Consider the following 20329-nt stretch of genomic DNA (forward strand, 5'->3'; position numbering starts at 1 on the left):
ATCAAACATAATCAATGCTCTCAATATATTTCTACACTTCCTGCCCTAAAGTCCCAAGCTGAACAGAGCCATAGAGCTCAGCCTGGTCATGTGATCCTTTCCACTGAAAAGACATCAATGGCTCTCAAACACAATGTCTATCACACTGACCACACCATAGGCTTCTGGGCAGACAAACTCGATCAATATCATAACTGGAATACTGCGGTGTGATCTGATTACTCGTTCAGAAATGTGCCGGAGATAATATCATTGTTGGTTTACTGTTCAACTGATTTATTTAACATGATGTAATCATCCAGAGGCTTCTTGCACGGAGCCAAACGACAATTGTGGTGACCCTGAATGCTTCAACATGAAGCACACTTACTGCAAAACCTCTCACAAAGACAGAAGTGGAGGGGTGTATCATTAAGAGACGATTGGCTGATTTCAATCACAAAAATGGCCGATAATCATAGCCAGCTGGCGCTAAAAGAGCATTACGCTTCATATTTCTATTAAACAGAACAAACATGTCAAACAGAGTGCAAGTCGTAATTCAGCTCTCAAACCGCTAAGTATGTTCTCAGAGAGACACCAGAAACGCTACTTTAACAGGATATTTTCGTCAGAGCACTGACAAATGTGGCTGACTAACCAACACACACTGTTTAAGAGCACATGTACAACATGTTAAAGGTAACGCACCTGCAATCAAGACACCCACTATGTCAGGATTCTTCAAACTTTTTCCATCTTCTAGACCTAAGTTTGACTCTCAATAAGCAGCTGACACCCATTTTTATGCTTTTCACAGGCATTTAGATCTGCAATTCAGCATCACTGATTTGGCCCTCAAAAATATGGCTTAATAAATAACAATGCTGTACCTTTATGAGTGATTTGAAAAAAAAACCATTGTAGTTCATTTAAAGAACATTATATAGAATTCCTGTTTTCCCCTTTTTGTTCAGTAATTATTTTCATGATTTGTCCATGATTCCCTAGCAAATTCACTTGATTTATTTCTACTTTTTGTCATTACAAGAGGGTAGAAAGGAAAAAAAAAAAAAAGATAGGGATCATGTATTTGTTAAAATAGCAAGAATGCACTGTATAAAAGATGACACAGGATATGCAATACAATATATTCCTAATTAATTAAATTATGTATTTAAAGATCAGGTCATTGATCATGTCTCTTTTCTTGTGTTTGGATGTAAATAGAAGTGAAACTAAATGATTCCACATTTTGCTGAGGACTCTACGGAAGAGCCTCAAATGGGTCCCTGAACCCCATTTTGAGAACCTCTGCCTTAAATAAGTTTATTGGAGGATGCAAGTGACAAATCTTGCAAATTTTTGTGCTGACATTTTCACATTTTTTCCATCAGAAGATAATACAATGGAGCTCTGTGGATCTGTGGTGCTGCATACTGTGGTCATGCTCTCTGGGTAGACGAGTGCTTTCACTGAGGGAGAGATGTTTATTCAAAGAAACAGCAAGCAGACTAGAACACGTAGCTAACCAATTGCAGGATATCCACTGCAAATGTGTGTCAAACTGAGGGGCCACAGTCATGCACTAGCAATACTGGGCTTGTGAAGAAGACCACTAAATTGCCTTTGTAGTCATATTTGTCTCTTAATATTCATGGTTCTGATGCTGCAGTTCAGCCCTAAGTAGGCCACTTGTTGGATCAAATAATCTGTCTGCACCTTGGCTGATTGACCAGAGAGACGTGATTAATAACTAGAGAATTATGTGGAATTATATGAACATCTGTTGCAGATTTCACAGATGTGAAACAACAACGAAACTGATGTGAGCAGAAAACAAACACAGACATGGCAACAAAATTCCCTTGATACCAACAGACTAGCAGTAAGAGATGCAGGGAAAATAGACAGAAAAGGAAGAGGCAGCAGAAGTATGGAAGCACATAAAATATAAGTCTCTTGAGAAGGAAAGTATCAAGAAGGGAGTGTAGTGCGGTGAGCAGGAGGATGACAGGAAGTAAGGAAAAAAATGGGTCAGTAGTGAATATTTCACAGTTCTACACCAGTTATGGGACACAAGAAGCTTGACAGTTTCTACTTTGCGAAGACAAACATATCATTGCTCTCTGACATTTGCGTGCCCTCAAAAAAAGTATTAACCCCTAAAAGGATGCAGGAGTGGAAGACAGAGGTGGAGACATCCTGGATTAAAGCATGTTTGTGTTAGCAGAGAAACTGTCCCAGGACTGGCTTACTGCACACACACAGATCCTCACACTTTGGGTGCATTAAACTGTTCTATCTGATCCATAAGACCCTATTAGTCATCAGCATCAGTTCTCCAGCAAGCTAGAGACAGATGAGAAGACTGTTGCCTAAAACCCTGTCTCCATCTGAGTGATCCATGAGCACTTTAGTACAAGCTAAATCCTTCCAGACCCCACACCCAAAAAACTATCCAGCTACGTAAATCCACAGAAAACATCCCCACAGCCATGGCTCAGAGCGGTTCACTGGGACACCACTGCGCAGTATAGAAGCAAAACAAGTCCACCCCCAGGCCATAAACATGTGAGGATGATGAGACACAAAATCTTGTAGATTACACTGATCCCTCACTAGACTGCCAAAAGAAACTACGAGACCAATCCCGCATCTACAGGAGGCACATGACACGCAACAATGGTGGAACAAAGACAAACAAAAATGTGATGTGTAGTCAAGTACATGCCACCTTGATGATTCTATTGTACTTGTGACAGTCTGTAGTGAACATATGGTGTGAGTGCTATTGAGGCTGACTGACGCTTCAGCTACTCACTTTGGTAATGTAGAAAAAAAGCGTTGAGCTGTGGTTGCTACTTTATACCTTCGCCGAGTTTAGTCAAACTCAACATCAACTGAAAAATGTTAGAGCAGCTGAATTTGGGGCTGAGATGACAAAAAGTCCCCTCAATATTTAATGTACTACTTGAAACAATCACAAGTCAAATGAATAAGCACTGTGGTCACAAACACACCCAGCGATCAAAAGAAAAAATAAAGGGGAACTTCTCCACAACAAACCCATAATGAGCTTCAACTGCTGCTTGACTGCACAGCTATTGTACTTTAATTTGTCTTACCATTGTACTATATGTGGCAAGTTGTACCTGTCCTAACAACATTCAGCAAGAAACTATGAAGGTCCTCTGAATTATGTGGTGGAATGAGGCTAATGTTTTCTTACCTTTTTCTTCTCTTTCAGGTCATACAAGGCCATAGTAGCAAAGATGGGCTCAATGTCAATCTCAAACCTGTGAGAAAAAGAAACAAAGTTTATAAATAGCTATCAGAAAAATGCTAACCATACAGTCTTGGTGCTATACAACCATTATATTTATTCTTTTTCTCTTTAAATCTGTGTTATCTTGAAGTAATTTAACTAATACACTATGACACGTTTGAACTGAGGGTTCAAGAAAGGGAGGGGGGATGCCAAACCGCTGCAAGCAGAGAAATAGGTTCAGCTGAAACATCTGTCATGTCATGGGTTACATGAAGGACAGAAGAGATCAAGGGAGATGTGTTTCTATGGGTGAGTGTTTATGTGTACAGTATGAATGATAAAAAGACAGAGACGAACCCACAGAGGGAGGGAGGGACAGTCATTTTGTGGAGAAGAACAACAACCCCTGCATAGCACTCTTTCACCCTCCCACACTGCTCTGCCCGTCATCTACTGCCTTCCTCAACCGCTTGAGAGTTCAAAGTTATGATTGGATGTGACATACAAGAATGTTAAATACTGAGTAAAGAGTCGTTTTCACAAAAAGAGGTCCTTATATCCTTTAATACAACCATCTGTTGCTCTCTTGTGCAACATATGAGAGAAACAGAAGGCAGCTGCTGAAAGTATAGCGCTATTATGCCTCCTACAGTGTTATGAAAATGTATGACATACTTGATGGCCTGGCATCGGACTAAGATGCGGTCTCCGGCGTGTTCTTTAGGGCAGTCAGGGATGGGTCGGATCTCCACTGCATCCTCCTGGAATACAAGAGCAAAGAAATGTTTAAATCTTTGCAAGGAGAGGGGTTGGGCACAGTCAAATTCGATATACAGGTGGGTATTGGGGAGGATTTGAACCTGAAAATGGAAAAAAAATACTTACTAGCTTTCACAGGCACCAATCAGAGATGGAAAAACAAATGGTACCAAATATGTGGGTATATCATTCACCTTTTATGGTGGCAACTTATTTATTTATCAGTTGTAAGAATTTCTGCAAGATGTCTCGAAATGATTTTTTTCATAAGGACAGGATAGGGTGTGACTGACACGTAAGAACACTTCAACACCGTAAAGATACGGCTGCTGTAAAGTTGTTTCATGTGTCTTTCTGAATATTACGAGAAAGTCTTCAGCTTGGCACATCTACGAGTGTGTGTGGGAAGACACTGAAAGGTCAGCACTGAAGTCACAGAATGGGAGACGTAATACCAAGGAGGACTGTTTCAGTGCAGCTTTGTTTGTCTGCAAAATTACGCAAAAGCTATCGAGCCTATTTTCAAGAAAGGTGGTGGAGGGTTGGAACAAAGCATGAGGGAAGACCAGTTACATTTCTGGGTAGATCTGAATAACAAGCCAGACTTCTTTCTCCACTTTCTTTGAGATTGCCAGATACTGTATTGAGTGGTTTCAGGACAGTTCCCTGTGAAATACCTTCAAGGCATACACATGGGACACATGGGTTATTTATCCCAAAAACATTTACAATTCCTCCTTGAGTCACAACAGACATTTGTGACAAATTTGAAGAAATTCCCTCTGGCCCCCTTCCTGAGATCTCACATTACTGAGCATATGAAAGATGGATGCCAGTAAAGAGGCATAAAAATAAGATGACATTTTGGGAATGTCACACTGTATATTAGAGAGGTCTGTCCTCACTTCACCGTATCTCAAAATTGTAAAACTAGACACAGAAACAGTAACACAAACACCAACCTAACAGACACACTTTCAGTACAACACGATCAACACGCTAACCTCATCAGCTGGCGGGTACAGTGCAAACAACTCAGGGTGTCTGTTTCCTTGCCGTGCCTCCTGGTTGAAGCGGTCCAGCTCGTCATGACTGCTGAAGGCCAGCAGCCCCTCCACTCTTGGGTCTGGGGTCAAACACCGCAAGTTAAAATCAGCGGAGGTCAGCGTGCGGCCAGAGTCATCACTCAACCCAGCTAGAGTAGGAGACTTGACCTGGGGCAAAGACAGAGAGAGCAGAGGAGCGGTGGTCAGAGAGAATGAGTGAGGAGAGTTGATTTGAATAAAGTAAGAGAGCAGTAGTAAAATATGGGCAGAGTATCCCTAAAGACAGAGGACAGATGAAAATGGACACAGGATACAGATTATTTTAGTGGATATTTGGACAAAGCCTAATTTTTAATATCATTACTAGAGAGACTTGAACAAACAGGCAACAATACTTGCTTAAGTTACTACCCTCCAGAGAGGTTCCTGACTTTTGCAGCTTTAAACTTTAAAAACAGAATGAAGGAAAAAAAGGGCCTTGATTCATTAACATACAATATGATGCAATATAAAACTATGAAATTGTTGTGAAATTAAAAGTTTTGTAAACCAAAAATCTCCCAGCAGATGTTTTTTTACCCAATAAACACACATCAACTCCAAAAAACATGCTCACTAGCTGCTGCATACCATGGATATGTTGTCTCTCTGACAAGCTTGGGTGTTAGCGTCAGAAACACGTGACAGATGACTCCACACAAACATTGTTAAAACATGTCCTTGTAGTTGCATCTGTTCGCTCTGCCTTGTTTGCTGTTATTCTGGCTAAAAGTTCCTAACATAGTAGACTCATTAGTCCAGAAAATATCTGAAACGACAGCACTCATGACAATTATTGAAATCTAATCTTCAAGGCTGGTTCAGGGACAATAATAATCATATGCTTAGCATATGAAGAGACAGGTGGAAGCCTTGCCATGAAAGCTGTTGTTAATTAAATCTAACAAATTGGAGCCCACCAGTTAGACATCTCTTGGGCTGGTACTAGCACAGCATGGAATAACTCAAAGTAGAGCTACAGGGCAGGTCTCCTTCCAGACTCGACCCTTATCTGAACAGCCCCTCTTGCCACCCTCCTTCCTTGTCTGTTTCACTTCCATCACTCATCATTCTCACGTCCTAGCTCTTAAACCACAGGCAAGGACTGACTGAGCTTCCACCCTGGTGAAGCTTCACTCAGCCCAGGCACATCACACCATGATCCCAGGGCTATTGCTGAGGCAGATTGGACCACAGAAGAGACACATTAAGTCCTGAGGGACAATAGTGCTGTTCTTCCCATCTCTGTCACTCTTTTTCTGGCATGCAGATCATGGGAAGCCTGCGGCTGTAATAAGGGCCTTTTTGGTTTGGGTGATTAACTAGAACTGGCACAGACTGGGCGACAGGAGGGGGCTGGTGAGGTTGGCTGCAGTGGAAGGATGGCTGAGTTGTTGTTAGCCAGAGCCTGGGACTTGGATTGGCCGGGACTGCCTGATGCTGGGAACTAGGTATTTGGCCAAAAAAAAAAAAAAAAAAAGACAGCAAGAGTGAACGCAGTGAGAAAAAATCATTTGAGGACTGAAGCGGGTGATGAAAAGTTAAGGATTGATTAAAATGTCTGGAATAAAAGAGGAGATGTAACCATGATATCACTTTTGAACAAACTGAAGCTAAAAGTGAAGCTAATACAACAACGTGCTAGGGATAACAAAACACTGTTGTGTTCACTACATGATCATCCCCCACCCCTGACTCCAACCCCTCCCTCACTTTCCACTGCTATTGTCTTTTGTCTCTCAAGCCTTGATCAGTATGGACCACCATACTGCTCTAACTTAACGCCTGCTCTTCACAAAATACCCCTACACCCAGCACAACACAGTGGCTTTCACGGAAGGTTGAACTCTGCTTGAGAAAAACACACAAACATGTTGACATATTGGTTAATAACTTTTGCGTGCTTTGTAATTTGCAAAAATGTCAAAATTTTAAGTTAAATTTAGAAGCTTGACAAATGCGCAAGATAGAAATATCAAGCCATAAAAATATGTGTGTATATATCTATATATATAAAAATATACATATGTATACACATATATATACATACATCTTTTTGAGACTGTTAAAAGGCTGTATAAAACAAAATTGAGTAAAGACATTAGCAATTAGCCTTCCTGACATTGAAGAGTTGTTGGGGGAAAAAAAATTTAAAAAACAGATAAAAAGTCAAACTTTGGGCAGCACGGTGGTGCAGTGGTTAGCACTGTCGCCTCACAGCAAGAAGGTTCCAGGTTCGAGCCCTGGCTTGGGCACGGGGTCTTTTCTGTGTGGAGTCTCCATGTTCTCCCTGTTCCTGTGTGGGTTCTCTCTGGTACTCCAGCTTCCTCCCACAGTCCAAAGACATCAAGAGGGGACGAGGTTGATTGATACTCTAAATTGACCATAGGTATGACTGTGAGTGTGAATGGTTGTCTGTCTCTATGTGTTGGCCCTGTGATGGACTGGTGACCTGTCCAGGGTGAACCCCGCCTCTCGCCTGAAAGCCACACGGATAGGCTCCAGCCCCCCCCCACGACCCTTAACGGGATAAGGCATAGAAAATGGATGGATGGATGGATGGAAGTCAAACTTCATAATATCACCATGTGCGCCTTAATACATGTGCTTCTTACTGCTTTCTGCTCTTTGTGGAGTTGAGCATCCGATTCAAAGATCTGTTTCCGAAGGAGTTTGTGTAGGCCAGCTCGCTCTGAATAAGCATTCCAGCCATCCCCCTGGCACCTTCAAACAAACACACACACACACACACACACACACACACACACACGGTCAAATACCCAGAGTCCAACATACACACCAAAAACAACATTCATGGTTGCTGCTGATACACCTCTGCACTTCTAATCCAACTAGATAACAACACAAACAGAAGTCTTATACAACATGGCAGTGTGCGCGTGTGTGTGTGTGTGTGGGGGGGGGGGGGCAGAGAAAGAAAAGGACAGCTCTACAGTGAATCAGATAAGAGATCCTGGTGTGTAATGTTAAGCAAGCTCTCTCAGGCCTCTTGTTTCCTGTTTCAAAGACACATGCAACTTCTCAGAGAGTTGGCACCTGTTGCACAGTGAAGCAGCTGAAACACTTAAGAGGGAATAATCTGATCTTTTTTTTAGCTGTTTGCTGTTTTGACTATTTTCTTGGGTCAACGTAAAAAAAAGCCAAAATACTGATATCCCCGGTCAACTCGTTTTGTGAAATGTTCTTGTGCGTCTTCAAAGAGTCATGCTAGAAGGTAGGTACCCTCCTTTCTCTAGCAGGGCATCAGGGAGCTGAGACTCCCAGAGACTAACTGACTGCTAGTTAGCTTAGCACAAAGAATGGCAGTGGATTGGCTGTGTAGCATAGCTCTGTCAAAACTACTTTCCTGACCCAGTACAGTATTTTCACACAGCCACTCAAAACTGTCACCAAAAAAACAAAAAAAAAAGTTTTTTGATGACACGAACAACTGCTGCTATTAATCATGGTCGACTCTGTAAGAGAGGATGAGGAAGATACTGCACAACCCAAGACCCTGATCCTAATCTATTTGAACCAGAGTTTGAACCAGAATACACACAGGGGAGGAGTCTTTGGAGGTGAAGCAATAAGATGGAGATATGCTAACCTGCCCAGCTATGACCATTCGTTGTGTCAAGCTAAGAGAGAGAATGGTGTCTATCTTCTTGTCTGGCTTTGCTTCCTTCATTAGTTCATTTGCATTGATCAGTTATCATTCAAAACTCTACATGAGTCCTCAATATCAGAAGAACAATGTAAGTCGACGTATCTATGCGAAGCTAAACAGCTCTAACTAATAACTATTTACCTTCTGGAGACCACCAGCCATGGCTGGGTGTAGCTCTTAACACAGTCTCGCACATGGGGATCCAACTCCCATCTATATAAGAAAGAAACAAGCAGAATAAAATGATATGAACACATTGGCTTTGAGAAATGCATGTCAATGGACAAAAATGCATGTCTAAATATGTACTTCATGGTCAGGATGTGGGGTGAGTGAAAGCTCTGACTAAGCTAACACACAAAGTGGCAGAATAGTTTTACAGCGACTGAGGGGATTCAAACCAAATTACGTTCGTATTTTGCCGCCACATTTTTTTTAAAGATTTTTGGTGTCAAGGCGTTAAAAAAAAAGTTCATGCTCTGTACTGGCGAAATATTTTGTGAAATTTGAATGTAATGTTTGTTCAACCAAAACAGCCATTTTTACATTCCATGAAGGGACAGTGTTGCTGATATAATGACTGTTATACTTAATATTTTTGTTAGTGGTCATACTGTGAAAACTTTATATCCTTGCTATCCAATTCTATACTGTAGAGTTTTTAGCACCTCATTATTTTTACCTTATTTCAGGGGTTGATATCTAATTGTAACTCTTGTTGGTATTTTCATTTTATGTGCACATCCATTGTTAGTTCAGGTTTTATTGTCTGTCTGTTTATTGTCTTTATAGTCTCTTTTTAATGAGATGCTTTTAACCCCAGTGCTAAGAAATGGCAAGATTTCCTTTTGTGTTTTGATTAGAAAAAAAAGTCTTCATCACGGTTTTTGTTGTTGTTTCGTTTTGGGTTTTTTTTGTTGCTACTATTAATCTTGTATTACTGTTTTAGGAGGTTATTTTACTTCCAAATAACAAATGTGGCAATGGACGAAAATACGTTTCCTTTGACACAACTCATCTTCTGAATCCTTCTGACAGATCTTTTTGTTTATTTCTTTTTCTGTTGTGTAATGTGTGACCCACCCATCCTCAGGGACAGAGTGTCGAATGGTGCGGCACTCCTTCTCCACTTGCTCCACCTTTAGGTCATCATCTGGGAAGTCCCCGAGTTCCTGCATCAGGGCCGAGTCACTGCTTCGTAGCTGTGACATCAAGAACTCCTCCAAATCCAGAGGCTCCACTGCGTCATATGATTGGGGCTATGGTGTGACAGAGGAGACGAGTTTACGTAACGAACATGTTTATCAAATTTCCCAACAAAAGACTTAAGTGAAGTATAAAGAGCTCCTCCAGGGAAAATGTGAATTACTTTCCAGGAATGCATAGATGCAATTTCCCTGTAAAGGATTAGAAAGACAAAAACTAAAAGTAAAAGAGACCAAAAGGGACTGTTTGATGGGTTTATAGAGACCTAAGTTGTACTGAAGAAAACAAAATAAAGGCAAGGAAGCAAGTAAGTGGACATGTTGAATCATGACTATTTTCCTAATACCGCATACCTGTCGAGAAACAAACGACTGAAGCACATAAGTAGAAACCGGAGCACTGCTGTGCACTTATTTTTGGACAGAACCTATCAGCCAACACTACAACAGATCAAAGGTGAGCTATAAACACTGGTATGCTCAGTACAAATGCCCAGAAATCTTATTTTTGGTCTCAATCAGAATTAAGTTTTCAAAAAATTCATACACACAACGAAGCAAATCCCATCTGGTACTTAAAAGGGAGGAATAGAGTAGCTTTTCATCAATAAAAAGGAGCTCAGCAGCAGTATACAACTGATGTGATACCATACGTAGCGCTTGGCTGGCTGTGTTGTACAGCAGAACTGCACAGAGAACGTGTTTCTATCGAAAGTGGCAGCAAACCGTGCAGGCCAATGAGATTGCAGTCTGTTGCCTGTTGGATGATGTAAGCAAAAAACATGGCGATACATATGACAACATCATAATAAAAAGGCAATGAGCCTAAGCTGATGTAAAACTAGGTGGCGCTAGAGAATACAACTACTACTATATACAACTACGACTTAAACTCAGTTTGTGGATGTTTTCAGAATGGGACTCTCATCATGTGTGCGAGGTTTGGAAATGATTTCACCCTGTGGAGACAAGAGTTTCCTGTTCAGTATCAAAATTGGCAACCTTTTTGTATTAACAGCATTTAACAAAAACTCCAGGGTCTCTTAGATCTGATCAACTCACTAGAAGGAGTATATCATAGTTTATAAGAAATGCCATTTCCTGTTGTCACCAGGTACTGCTTTGACTAATATGACATAAAATGTAATGGCTGCTTTCTTGGCCCATATTGCACTCCTCCAACAAGTGGAAAATAGGCCTCATAGTGTTTTGTAATGCTGCTGACAGACAAACGCCACTGAAAAGATTAACACCACTGAACTGTTTCATCTTGTCTCATTATGACAGGAAAAAAAAAACCTTCACACAATAAAAAGAGACAGTTTAACCTTTTACTTCAGTGGCAGCATTTGGATGATAAACAGGTTGTGAGCGAGAAACTTGAGCATGAGGCAATATGTGTGTGTACAGGAGACAGAGTGAAAAGAAGAAGAAAAATGACAACCAAACCACTGGTGTTCATATACACTGACAGCTAATAGTCAGAGAGAAGGTAGCGATAACTGCAGAAACCACATGAGTCACTGCAGAGGGTTTGCGAGCAGAACAAATTCCATTTGCCTTCAGACATGTTTTTGCACATCAATCCACCCTAAGGGATGTTTTTCTGTGCAGAGCATTCACGAGCAAACTGTAGCACAAGGGTGAGTATTAATGGTTAACATGCAAGACAAGAAGGAAAGAATACACAGACAGGCAGACGGAACAACCGTGTCATTATTATTGTAAATGACAGGCCCACAGATGAAAACTTCAACTGCTCCTCTGTTTGAAGAAGTCAGTGTTTCTACAGTAGCGGTCCACACCACATGTGCATGTCTCTGCCTCCAAGTTCAAACGATCATGCAACATGGCTTTTTTCTTGTTTAATGTGGAGCCTAACAAAAGCAAATGAATGCAAATCTATGCATGCTTCTGATCAATGCATGCTGCTCTGTGGATTCATGAGGGGAGCTAGCAAGTACCCAAGCATTTTCTTCCCAAATAAGAAGCAAGACATTCTATCTGTCTATTAGAGGTTACAATATAGCTCGTGTTTTTTTGCAAAAAAAATAAAATAAAATAAAATAAATTAAAATAGGACAGTGCTCTTTTCAACCCAATGAGTTTACATATCTAGAAAAAATGTTTCTGAAAAATGCAACAATAATACCATTAGTTACTGTTGACAAGCAATACCTGAAATATTAATCTGTTTTTTTGACTTGATTAAAATAATATTTAATTTTCAAAACAGCATCTACCATCATCACTGTTCAGATGTGAAGAACTCAGTAGACAATAACAAAATAGAGTCAGCAAACAATTCACTGTCCAGATTACTTGATTCAGGTTCAATAAAAGACTGTTGCTCTAACACAAAGTACAGAAGCTGTGCACTTACCCTGCTGACAGTTGAAAAGTACACCAAAAAAAGGAAGCATACAAAATGGCGCACACCGGATATGGGAACCTACAGTGTGTACCTACTAACAGCAAGTGTTGCTATTGAAACCCAGCCACAATGCATTGCACAGATCCTCTTAAAAATAGATCTTTATATTCTCAAAAGCTTAGAACTTAATAGATAAGTTGAAAAATATCATAATAAACTAAAATGGACGATGTGTTTATGAAGGGGTTTAAATAAAGCTGGATGAAATGTATTGACAGCAGTTTTAAGCATTCATCATAAGTATCTCGCTCTTTTGAAACGATGGGGAGAAACCACAAGACAGTACAGGAAGTGACATCAACAAAACCTCCCTCCATTAATCTGTTTCAACAGACAGGAACAGAAACTATGCGTGTGCTGCCTGTGAGCACACAAAAAACCCGCAACATTTTTTCCTCTTAATCTCTCAATTTGTCCCAATAAAATCTTCAACAAACAGCCCCTGACATTTCAAGCCAAATGGAAAGAGAGTAAGACTTTTGATGATCAACAAAGTGATCTGAGTCACAAAAACTGCAAAAAACAAACATCCGTCCCTCATGTTTGTGCTAACTGCTGAATAATGGGAAACCATCATCCAAGAGATTATAGTATTAAAATCCCTCTCCCGCATCCCAAATCCGGCCATATTAAAGATTTGCCCGTGTAAGCTGCAAGGTAAGCAGGCCCCATCGAGCGCTTGTCAGTAGCCAAGCCACTGACCCATTTCCCAAGCAGGTTAGAGATTAACTATGTTGCATGCTACAAGTGAGGATGGGACGGATGGTCCAAGTACTACTTCTGAAACCCTGTCAGCTGACAAGCTCAAGGATCATCAACTGGGGAAGTATCAAAGTGCTGCAGCTCAGTAAGTCATGCACACAGATATGTCAGGAGACTTAGCAGCTTTAGAAAACTTTCAATGAGAGAGATGTAGGGCGGCAGAGATGCCGTAAATGTGACGGAGAGACAGAAATAGAAAAAAACAAGCAGGAAGACTGACAGAGGAATATATGAATGTGGGAGGGAGGAACAGAGAGACTGAGAGCGTAGTGGGAACAAATCCCTACAAAAGGATTACTGAGCATCATTCTGTCCGCTTGCTTGAGAGAGCAGGAGTCACTAACTCTCTGCTTTGCTTCAGCTCAAGAGGAAAGAACTCAAACCTGCTGTAATGGCATCCCACACTCTATGGAAAGTAGATTTCTCATTTCTGTTAGGTTAAAGAAAAAAAAAAGCGACTGTCTGGTTTTAGCAATAGCATGTTAAGCTACGTCTATGCTCTCATCCCTTCTATTGTAAGAAGAGGAGAGATTATTCCTGAAAAAGAAGCTACTTTGCAGAAAATAAAACAGTCAAAGCTTTCTCGAAAAGCAATTACTGTAGCAGAATTCTTCCAGTGCCATTCAAATAATAGTCTTGAAAGATTGACAGCACACTGAGTCAGACATTTTCACTGCTACATGGTGGCGACAACCTCAGCTTGCTGTAAAAGCTGTGGCCTTCTTCAAGACACTGCATGAATTCCTCCTCCTCTAGAATTACATCTGGTGTGCAGTATCAATCAAGTAACATTATACTCCCATAAAGTTATCAATACATACAATGAAAGGTCCTAAGTGTGTAAACTGAGAAAGGCCATGCGTCCTTTTATTTTTGCCCTAATCTCACTATAACGGGATCATTTCTTGGTATCACAAGATAATAAGCTTCATTATTTTGTGATAGCAAGATGAATTAACCCCTGATAGGGAAATCTAAATAAATAAATAAAAAGCAAGTATGGCCTCTCTCTGCTTCTTCAGTCCACTATTTATTTCAAATCCTTTTTTTTTTAACCCATCATCAAACTCAGCGGTAGGTAAAGACTACTGATCTTCCTAAACACAGTGAATACATTGGATGATTACTGTTCATTAAATAAGAAACTCATTTGCAAAAATGAAGGGATTTTTTTTTTTTTTGGACTAACAAATCATTTTCCATTATCCTTTCTGAAACCTGCTAGCAGCTATGAACACACATTGACTTCCAAGCAAAACATTCATTTGATGATAATCTGAGGGATTTTGAATCAATAATATAACATAGCATTCTTGAAGGATGTGGCAAATATGTGGTGGATTACAAAATCATCCTAAAATTCTTTTTTTTAAATCAGAGGAAACTCACCACAGTCAGGCACACTGAGGCTGAAGCGTTGGAATTGGTGCGGCTGTGATAATGGCCATAGTTCCCACTGAAGTTCCGCCTGATCTCTGCCGACGAATGCCTGGAACACAACATGGACGCACACATTAAATCAGAGAGTAATCGAATGTGGATATTCAAAGAATTTTGTGGTTTGAAAGTCGAAATCCGTAATATTTAGATGAGTCAACCAACATGCACATAATGTATCTTAATGAGAGATGCAACAGCAATTCCACCATTGTTCCCACCCGCATTAGTTTGAATTGGTCATCCGTGGTGATTCCATTCAAACCTTTGTTCGCTCTCTACAGAAGCACAACTCTGCTGGCTGTGTAAAGGCTTTGTAGTGCTGGCAGCCATACAGCCGATGGAATAAATATGTTGTCCTGATTTAAGGGTCAGCCCGGTGCAGGAAATCAACATGACATAGGAATGGAGTAGTATTCATTGGGTTGATGGGTTTGGTGCATGTCTGTGTTTGTGTGTGTTTGCTTCTCTCTCTCTCTCAAAAAAAAAAAAAAAGGGGAGGGGGGCATAGAATGACGAGAGCAGAGCCCATGTCCCAGTTTGTTGCTGCACACAATTCATCTCGCTGCATCGCTGAGCTAATGCACGGTCTGTTTCTTTGTAATTAATCCAACATATCATTGTATCCCCACCGCACTCAACACAATAGCTGCTTTATCCTTGCTGACTGATGATGGGGGGCCAACTTCATATGAATGAGAGTGTTTGTATGTGTGTGTGTGTGTGTGTGTAAGCGCATGTGTTTTTGTGTTTATACGCTGTCCTGAGATGGTTCAGATGGATTTCTGCATGTAACATAGTCATGTAGAGAAATGTTTCAGGAAGTAAACCAGCATTAAAGAGTGGATGTAGCATTTGGAGACAGTGCTAATGTTAAAGTGCCTTAAACCTGCATTTGTTTTGTAATGGCCAGAAGGAGGTAACTCAACCAGTTGGAAAAAGACATCAGCTTGCGCACTTCTCACTTGGTTTATTAGCTCAATAAACATGTTTTTCAGCTCAATTGCTAGTTTGATGTTTTCTTCAGAACAGCCTGGTGTTTTTTTGTTTTTTAAGTAAATTATGACTCCATTTACAGTAAAATAGAAAAAACAGACATGAGTGTATGGCTACCTTGTGATTGATCCTCATCCAAATATCGTCACGTCTGCGTCCAAAAAAACCGAGCTGTATTTGTCAAATGTGGCCTATGTGAAATTCCTAGTCTTGGGACTAAGAAAGGATAATCTTATCCAAAATACAAAAATCCAAACTTAAAAACTGGAGGCCATAAACAAATGGCCGATGTTATGGTGGCTATGTTCATCACATTGCCAACCACCTAACCTGTGGTCAATCTTGTGTGTTCATAAAACAGTTGCTAATTATCACCAAAAACCCTATTCAAATGGAGGAACACCAGCATGCCAAACCCAGTGAAGCCAAAAGTCATGGAGCATATTAAATGCAAGAGTCTGTCAATGTTCAACAGAAACACCGCATGTCAGTTTGCTTTTCAAATAAACCCATTTAACACTCCACCTGCAGTTGTAATACATTATAGGTCATTTCAAAAAGAAATACAATACTGTGCACACTCTTTACCCTCCCACTAGTCAGTCTAACATAACACGCTGAGTCAATACAGTAACTGCATGCCAAGGAAGGGCAAGAAGTGTGAGAGAGACAACTCGTGCAAACGTACATAAAGTGCAAAGTCCAAAAATGCAAAGTGTTTTATTTACACATACAATTTTTACTGTAAGACTCAAGAACACAGATAAGGAAAATCAGAAAACAGAAATGCAAAGTGTCCAGGTTACACACAAACATCCTGCCTACCTGGTCATAATATCAACCTTTAATCTTTCACTTTCACTAACTAGCAGTGGCAGTGCTGTTATGCTATTCTCACTCCTGACAGTCAATTTAAGCCTAAACCTGCAGATGTTTCTAAATATCTTCATCTTTTTTCAATCCTTATTTAACTCAGCATGCTTAAGTCTTACTATATGAAAGCATCCTGAAAATACACATCTAAAAAGGTTGTTCAATACAAACCCGCATGCTGCGGGTCACTGAGCAGGTCTTAGGCCCTCCACCTCCTACCTGTGGGCCACAACTAATGTCATACGCTGAGTTACACTTCATCTAATGTAACATGCCAAATCACATAAGCCTGTGGAGCTTAAAGGGTCTGTAGGTATGAAACTAGAAGTACCAGAAAGCCTAAAGTCAACAAGGAAAGACACTTCTCACAGCCTTACAGCATCTTGATGTATCATCTATAGTCTGATCATTATAGCATGTCTCACTTTGATATGTCGGTGGAGATACATGAGATTTTGATGATAAGTCATCATGCAGTCCTTAAACAAATCATAAAGCCAATACACAAGGGATGGCCCTATGGTGAACAACCTATGCATTTTTTATGGTTTGATTTTGCTGCTGACTAAACAAAATAAAAATGAAGGAATCAGAGCAAACAAAAATGCCTCCTCTTGCCCCGAGGGTTTATTGTCTGGTGGGTGTATTACGCTTGTCGCCAAGGCAATTTAAACCCTGTAAAGTCTTTTCATGATAACTTTACTTCTAATGAAACAACCCACGCAGTGTAGAGTCTGAGCTCTTTACCACAAATATGTCCCCTCCCTCTCTATTCTTCATTACAATAAAAGACACTGCTCATGCAAATCCATACTATTATACAACATACGCCAAATATAGAGTACAGTTTGGATATTCTCATGCGTATGCCTGCACGCAAACACACAGGACATTTCTATAAAAAGACTGGGCAAGTAATACAGTAATCAGGCCTTGCCAGCAGAGCCAAGCAAGCATTATTTTACCACTAGTAGACAAACAGCTTGTCACAGTCAACAGCATCTGTCATTCTCTTTAATGGACCTGCGTCTTTGCATCCTTTATCTCCTAGAGCCAAAGCTGTTGTCAGGAAAGAAAAAAAAAAGCTTTAGATTTTGGTATTAAATCACGACTCAGAAAGTAACGAGTTGTTGTATTGGATGGAACTGGAACAACAGTTTAATTAATTGATTTAGTTTTCTTTAATCTGTGGGGACACCGATTCAAAGTCAAGAGCTGAGATAAATAGCTGTACCAATTTTTTTTTTAAGCAGGACTAGCTCTGTGTGTGTGTGTGTGTGTGTGTGTGTGTGTGTGTGTGTGTGTGTGTGCGCGCGCGCATGTGTGTGTGTGCGTGTAAAAACAGCTGCTACTGAAGTTAACTGCTTTGGTCTCGAGAGAGGCTTCTGAGGTTTTTCGGGCACAAGGCTTCAGGTCTGAGAGATCGCTGAGAATGACCATTGTGGCATTCCCCAAAAGGCACATTCTTAAAACCTCTTTCTTTTGATGATGTCGTCCTAAAATAAAATGTGAGCAGAGCCAGCAGCAGCAGCAGCAGCAGCAAATGAGCACAGGCTGCTAGTCTAAATAAATACTGAAGCGAACTATAGCACAGTGTAGAGTTCAACTCAGTCTTAGGATAGATTCTGGAGGTCATGGCTGCTTTCCATAACAAGTAGAGAAAAGACACGTAGTTTTCTACTTCACCACGATGCAACCTATACCTCCGCCATAGTCTTCAATACAATCACCAGAAGAAGCTAGTTTGTGATCTGCTTGCCATTCTGTTTCTCTACTTCTAAAGTAAAACAGAGAAACTATTACATAAGTCTTCCAACAGCCAGGTCATATTGAGGGTCCATCCTCATTACATCATGAAATCATAATGTAGACTGAAGGTCACATTTGAACATCTGTGGAATTTGGATGAAAAAAAACCTTCAAGCCCCCGCCAAATAAATGAACTCGAGGTAGAGGTGGAGTCCCATGTTACAGTAACCCCTCCCAGGTTGCTTAAGAGCTATAAACACTGACTTTTACAATATCTGTAAGTAACTAAATTTCTTGTGTACATGGAAGCCCAGAAAAATGTATTTCACAATTATCAGTAAATGTGACTTTGCTGAGTTGAAACATTTCCAATACTTTGGTATGTTCTTCAATAAAATGCCCCAAAAAATATTTATCACTGGTTCCAGAAGCCAAAGGTGACATCCAAATAAGTCTTCTCTCGCTACCGACAAACTGAATATATATTAATAAATATGAAAAAGCTGGACAGCATCACATCATTTAATAGCCTTGAAGAACCACCCTGCTACTTCCTCGTTACCTCAGCTATCTTTGACAATATTACATAAAAACAGGAAATCAGTGCTTTTTCACTGCTCTCCAACAGTAGTCCCAGGTTACACAGGAAGTTGGGCTTCCGTTGGTAACTATTGCTTGAGAGCAGCGCCGAGAAATTGATTGCCATGTAACATCAATTGGAAAACGTGCTAATTGTTTACATTAAAAAAACACACACACACACACAAACTCGAACAGGATTGAAGCTGTAGTTTGAATGGTAAAGCAGGTGATAAATTAAAGTTCCCTGTATTTGTTTATGTTTTATGAACATGAGTCAGGTCATACAACAACTACGTAGTCATATTACATTCATTACAGGTATTGCTAAACGAATAATTTGCATTTTTTTTAAACATACTGCTTCTTCTTTTCTATCCTCCTACACACAACGTAGCATAATCAGGATTTAGACAGAAAAAAAAGGTATCAGATTCTCTGTAATGTCTATCAACTTACAAACCTATCGTTGTAGCTACTTTGGGTACAGAGATGGAATTTTTCTAGCAGAAAGCTCAAGCCGTTGACAGAAGCTTTGGCATAATATAAAGAGTGATTATACTGAGTAATCAACACTGATGAGGATGGCACTCTAAAACAGCTGCTACCAGGGATTTGATGAACATCAAACTCCAGTGATGAATCACACAGACTGACTGAGATTATGCATATCCTTTAAAATGGTCATAACTATAGAATTCTTTCCTGCACAAATGCGCATTGCAGTTGCAGCAACTAAGGGTTGCAACACAGATAAGCTGACTAATTGATGTTTTTTTTTAAAAACGTGTTGATTTGTTTCACTTGTGTTATTTAAAAGTTCTGTTAGGAACTGGGCATCATGGAGGATAATAATGCCACACTATATTAGCAAGACACTGGATTACATCAGTGATTCCATTCACAGATATACCATCACAATCCATTACCTCATGTAAACTGTCACACCGTGCTAATCAGATCGTCAAGATCTTGTCATTCCGTCAGAGGAACCTCAGAAAGGCACGAGAGCAAACACGTTTGATTCGAAATGAAATAATTCATGAGAAATTTGATTTGCGTGGGATCTTTACACCCCATTATTTCAAGTATTTTTCAACTGTCAAACATCCCTGATCTGGCAGAAGTCCCGTTGGGACTCATTTAGTGTGAAAACTAGATACTTCCAGCTGCTACACTATCATTTTATGAAAAGTATCGTTCCCATTGTGTTTGGGGCGGGGTCATGTGTTGTGACATCACAAAACATCAAATCCGAGACATAACTACACATGACCCTACCCCGTCCCTTCATCTAGTCCAGTGCCGGATGCATGACAGACAAGGCCATGGCAGTGTGATGAAATAAAACCTCTCTGATGACCTCTGTCAATGATCTATGACTCATCACGGACCCCTCACTCATATCCCACTGCAGTTCCTTGAGGCACCAACAACGCACACACCATGTGTGACACTTATTGGACAGACGGTTGTTGTGTAAATCAAGGCACACAGATTTCTAACATTTGTTGCCATTTAGTTATATTA

General features: G+C 40.3%; 1 protein-coding gene across 2 annotated transcripts in view; it reads right to left on the minus strand.

The window, feature by feature from the left end:
• dock8 (dedicator of cytokinesis 8) overlaps positions 1 to 20329 on the minus strand; it is a 54055-nt gene that overhangs the window by 29706 nt on the left and 4020 nt on the right. For both annotated transcript variants that reach the window (XM_086206383.1, XM_086206382.1), the window contains exons 2-8: positions 14555 to 14654; positions 9848 to 10023; positions 8906 to 8977; positions 7710 to 7818; positions 5014 to 5223; positions 3926 to 4011; positions 3212 to 3278 (exon numbers count right to left, since the gene is read on the minus strand). In XM_086206383.1, coding sequence (XP_086062509.1) covers positions 3212 to 3278; positions 3926 to 4011; positions 5014 to 5223; positions 7710 to 7818; positions 8906 to 8977; positions 9848 to 10023; positions 14555 to 14654 — 820 coding nt within the window. The remainder of the gene's footprint in view (positions 1 to 3211; positions 3279 to 3925; positions 4012 to 5013; positions 5224 to 7709; positions 7819 to 8905; positions 8978 to 9847; positions 10024 to 14554; positions 14655 to 20329) is intronic.

This window comes from Aulostomus chinensis, chromosome 6, assembly GCF_037954235.1.
Source record: "Aulostomus chinensis isolate RoL2024-O1b breed Wild chromosome 6, RoL_Achi_v1.0, whole genome shotgun sequence".
NCBI lineage: Eukaryota > Metazoa > Chordata > Actinopteri > Syngnathiformes > Aulostomidae > Aulostomus > Aulostomus chinensis.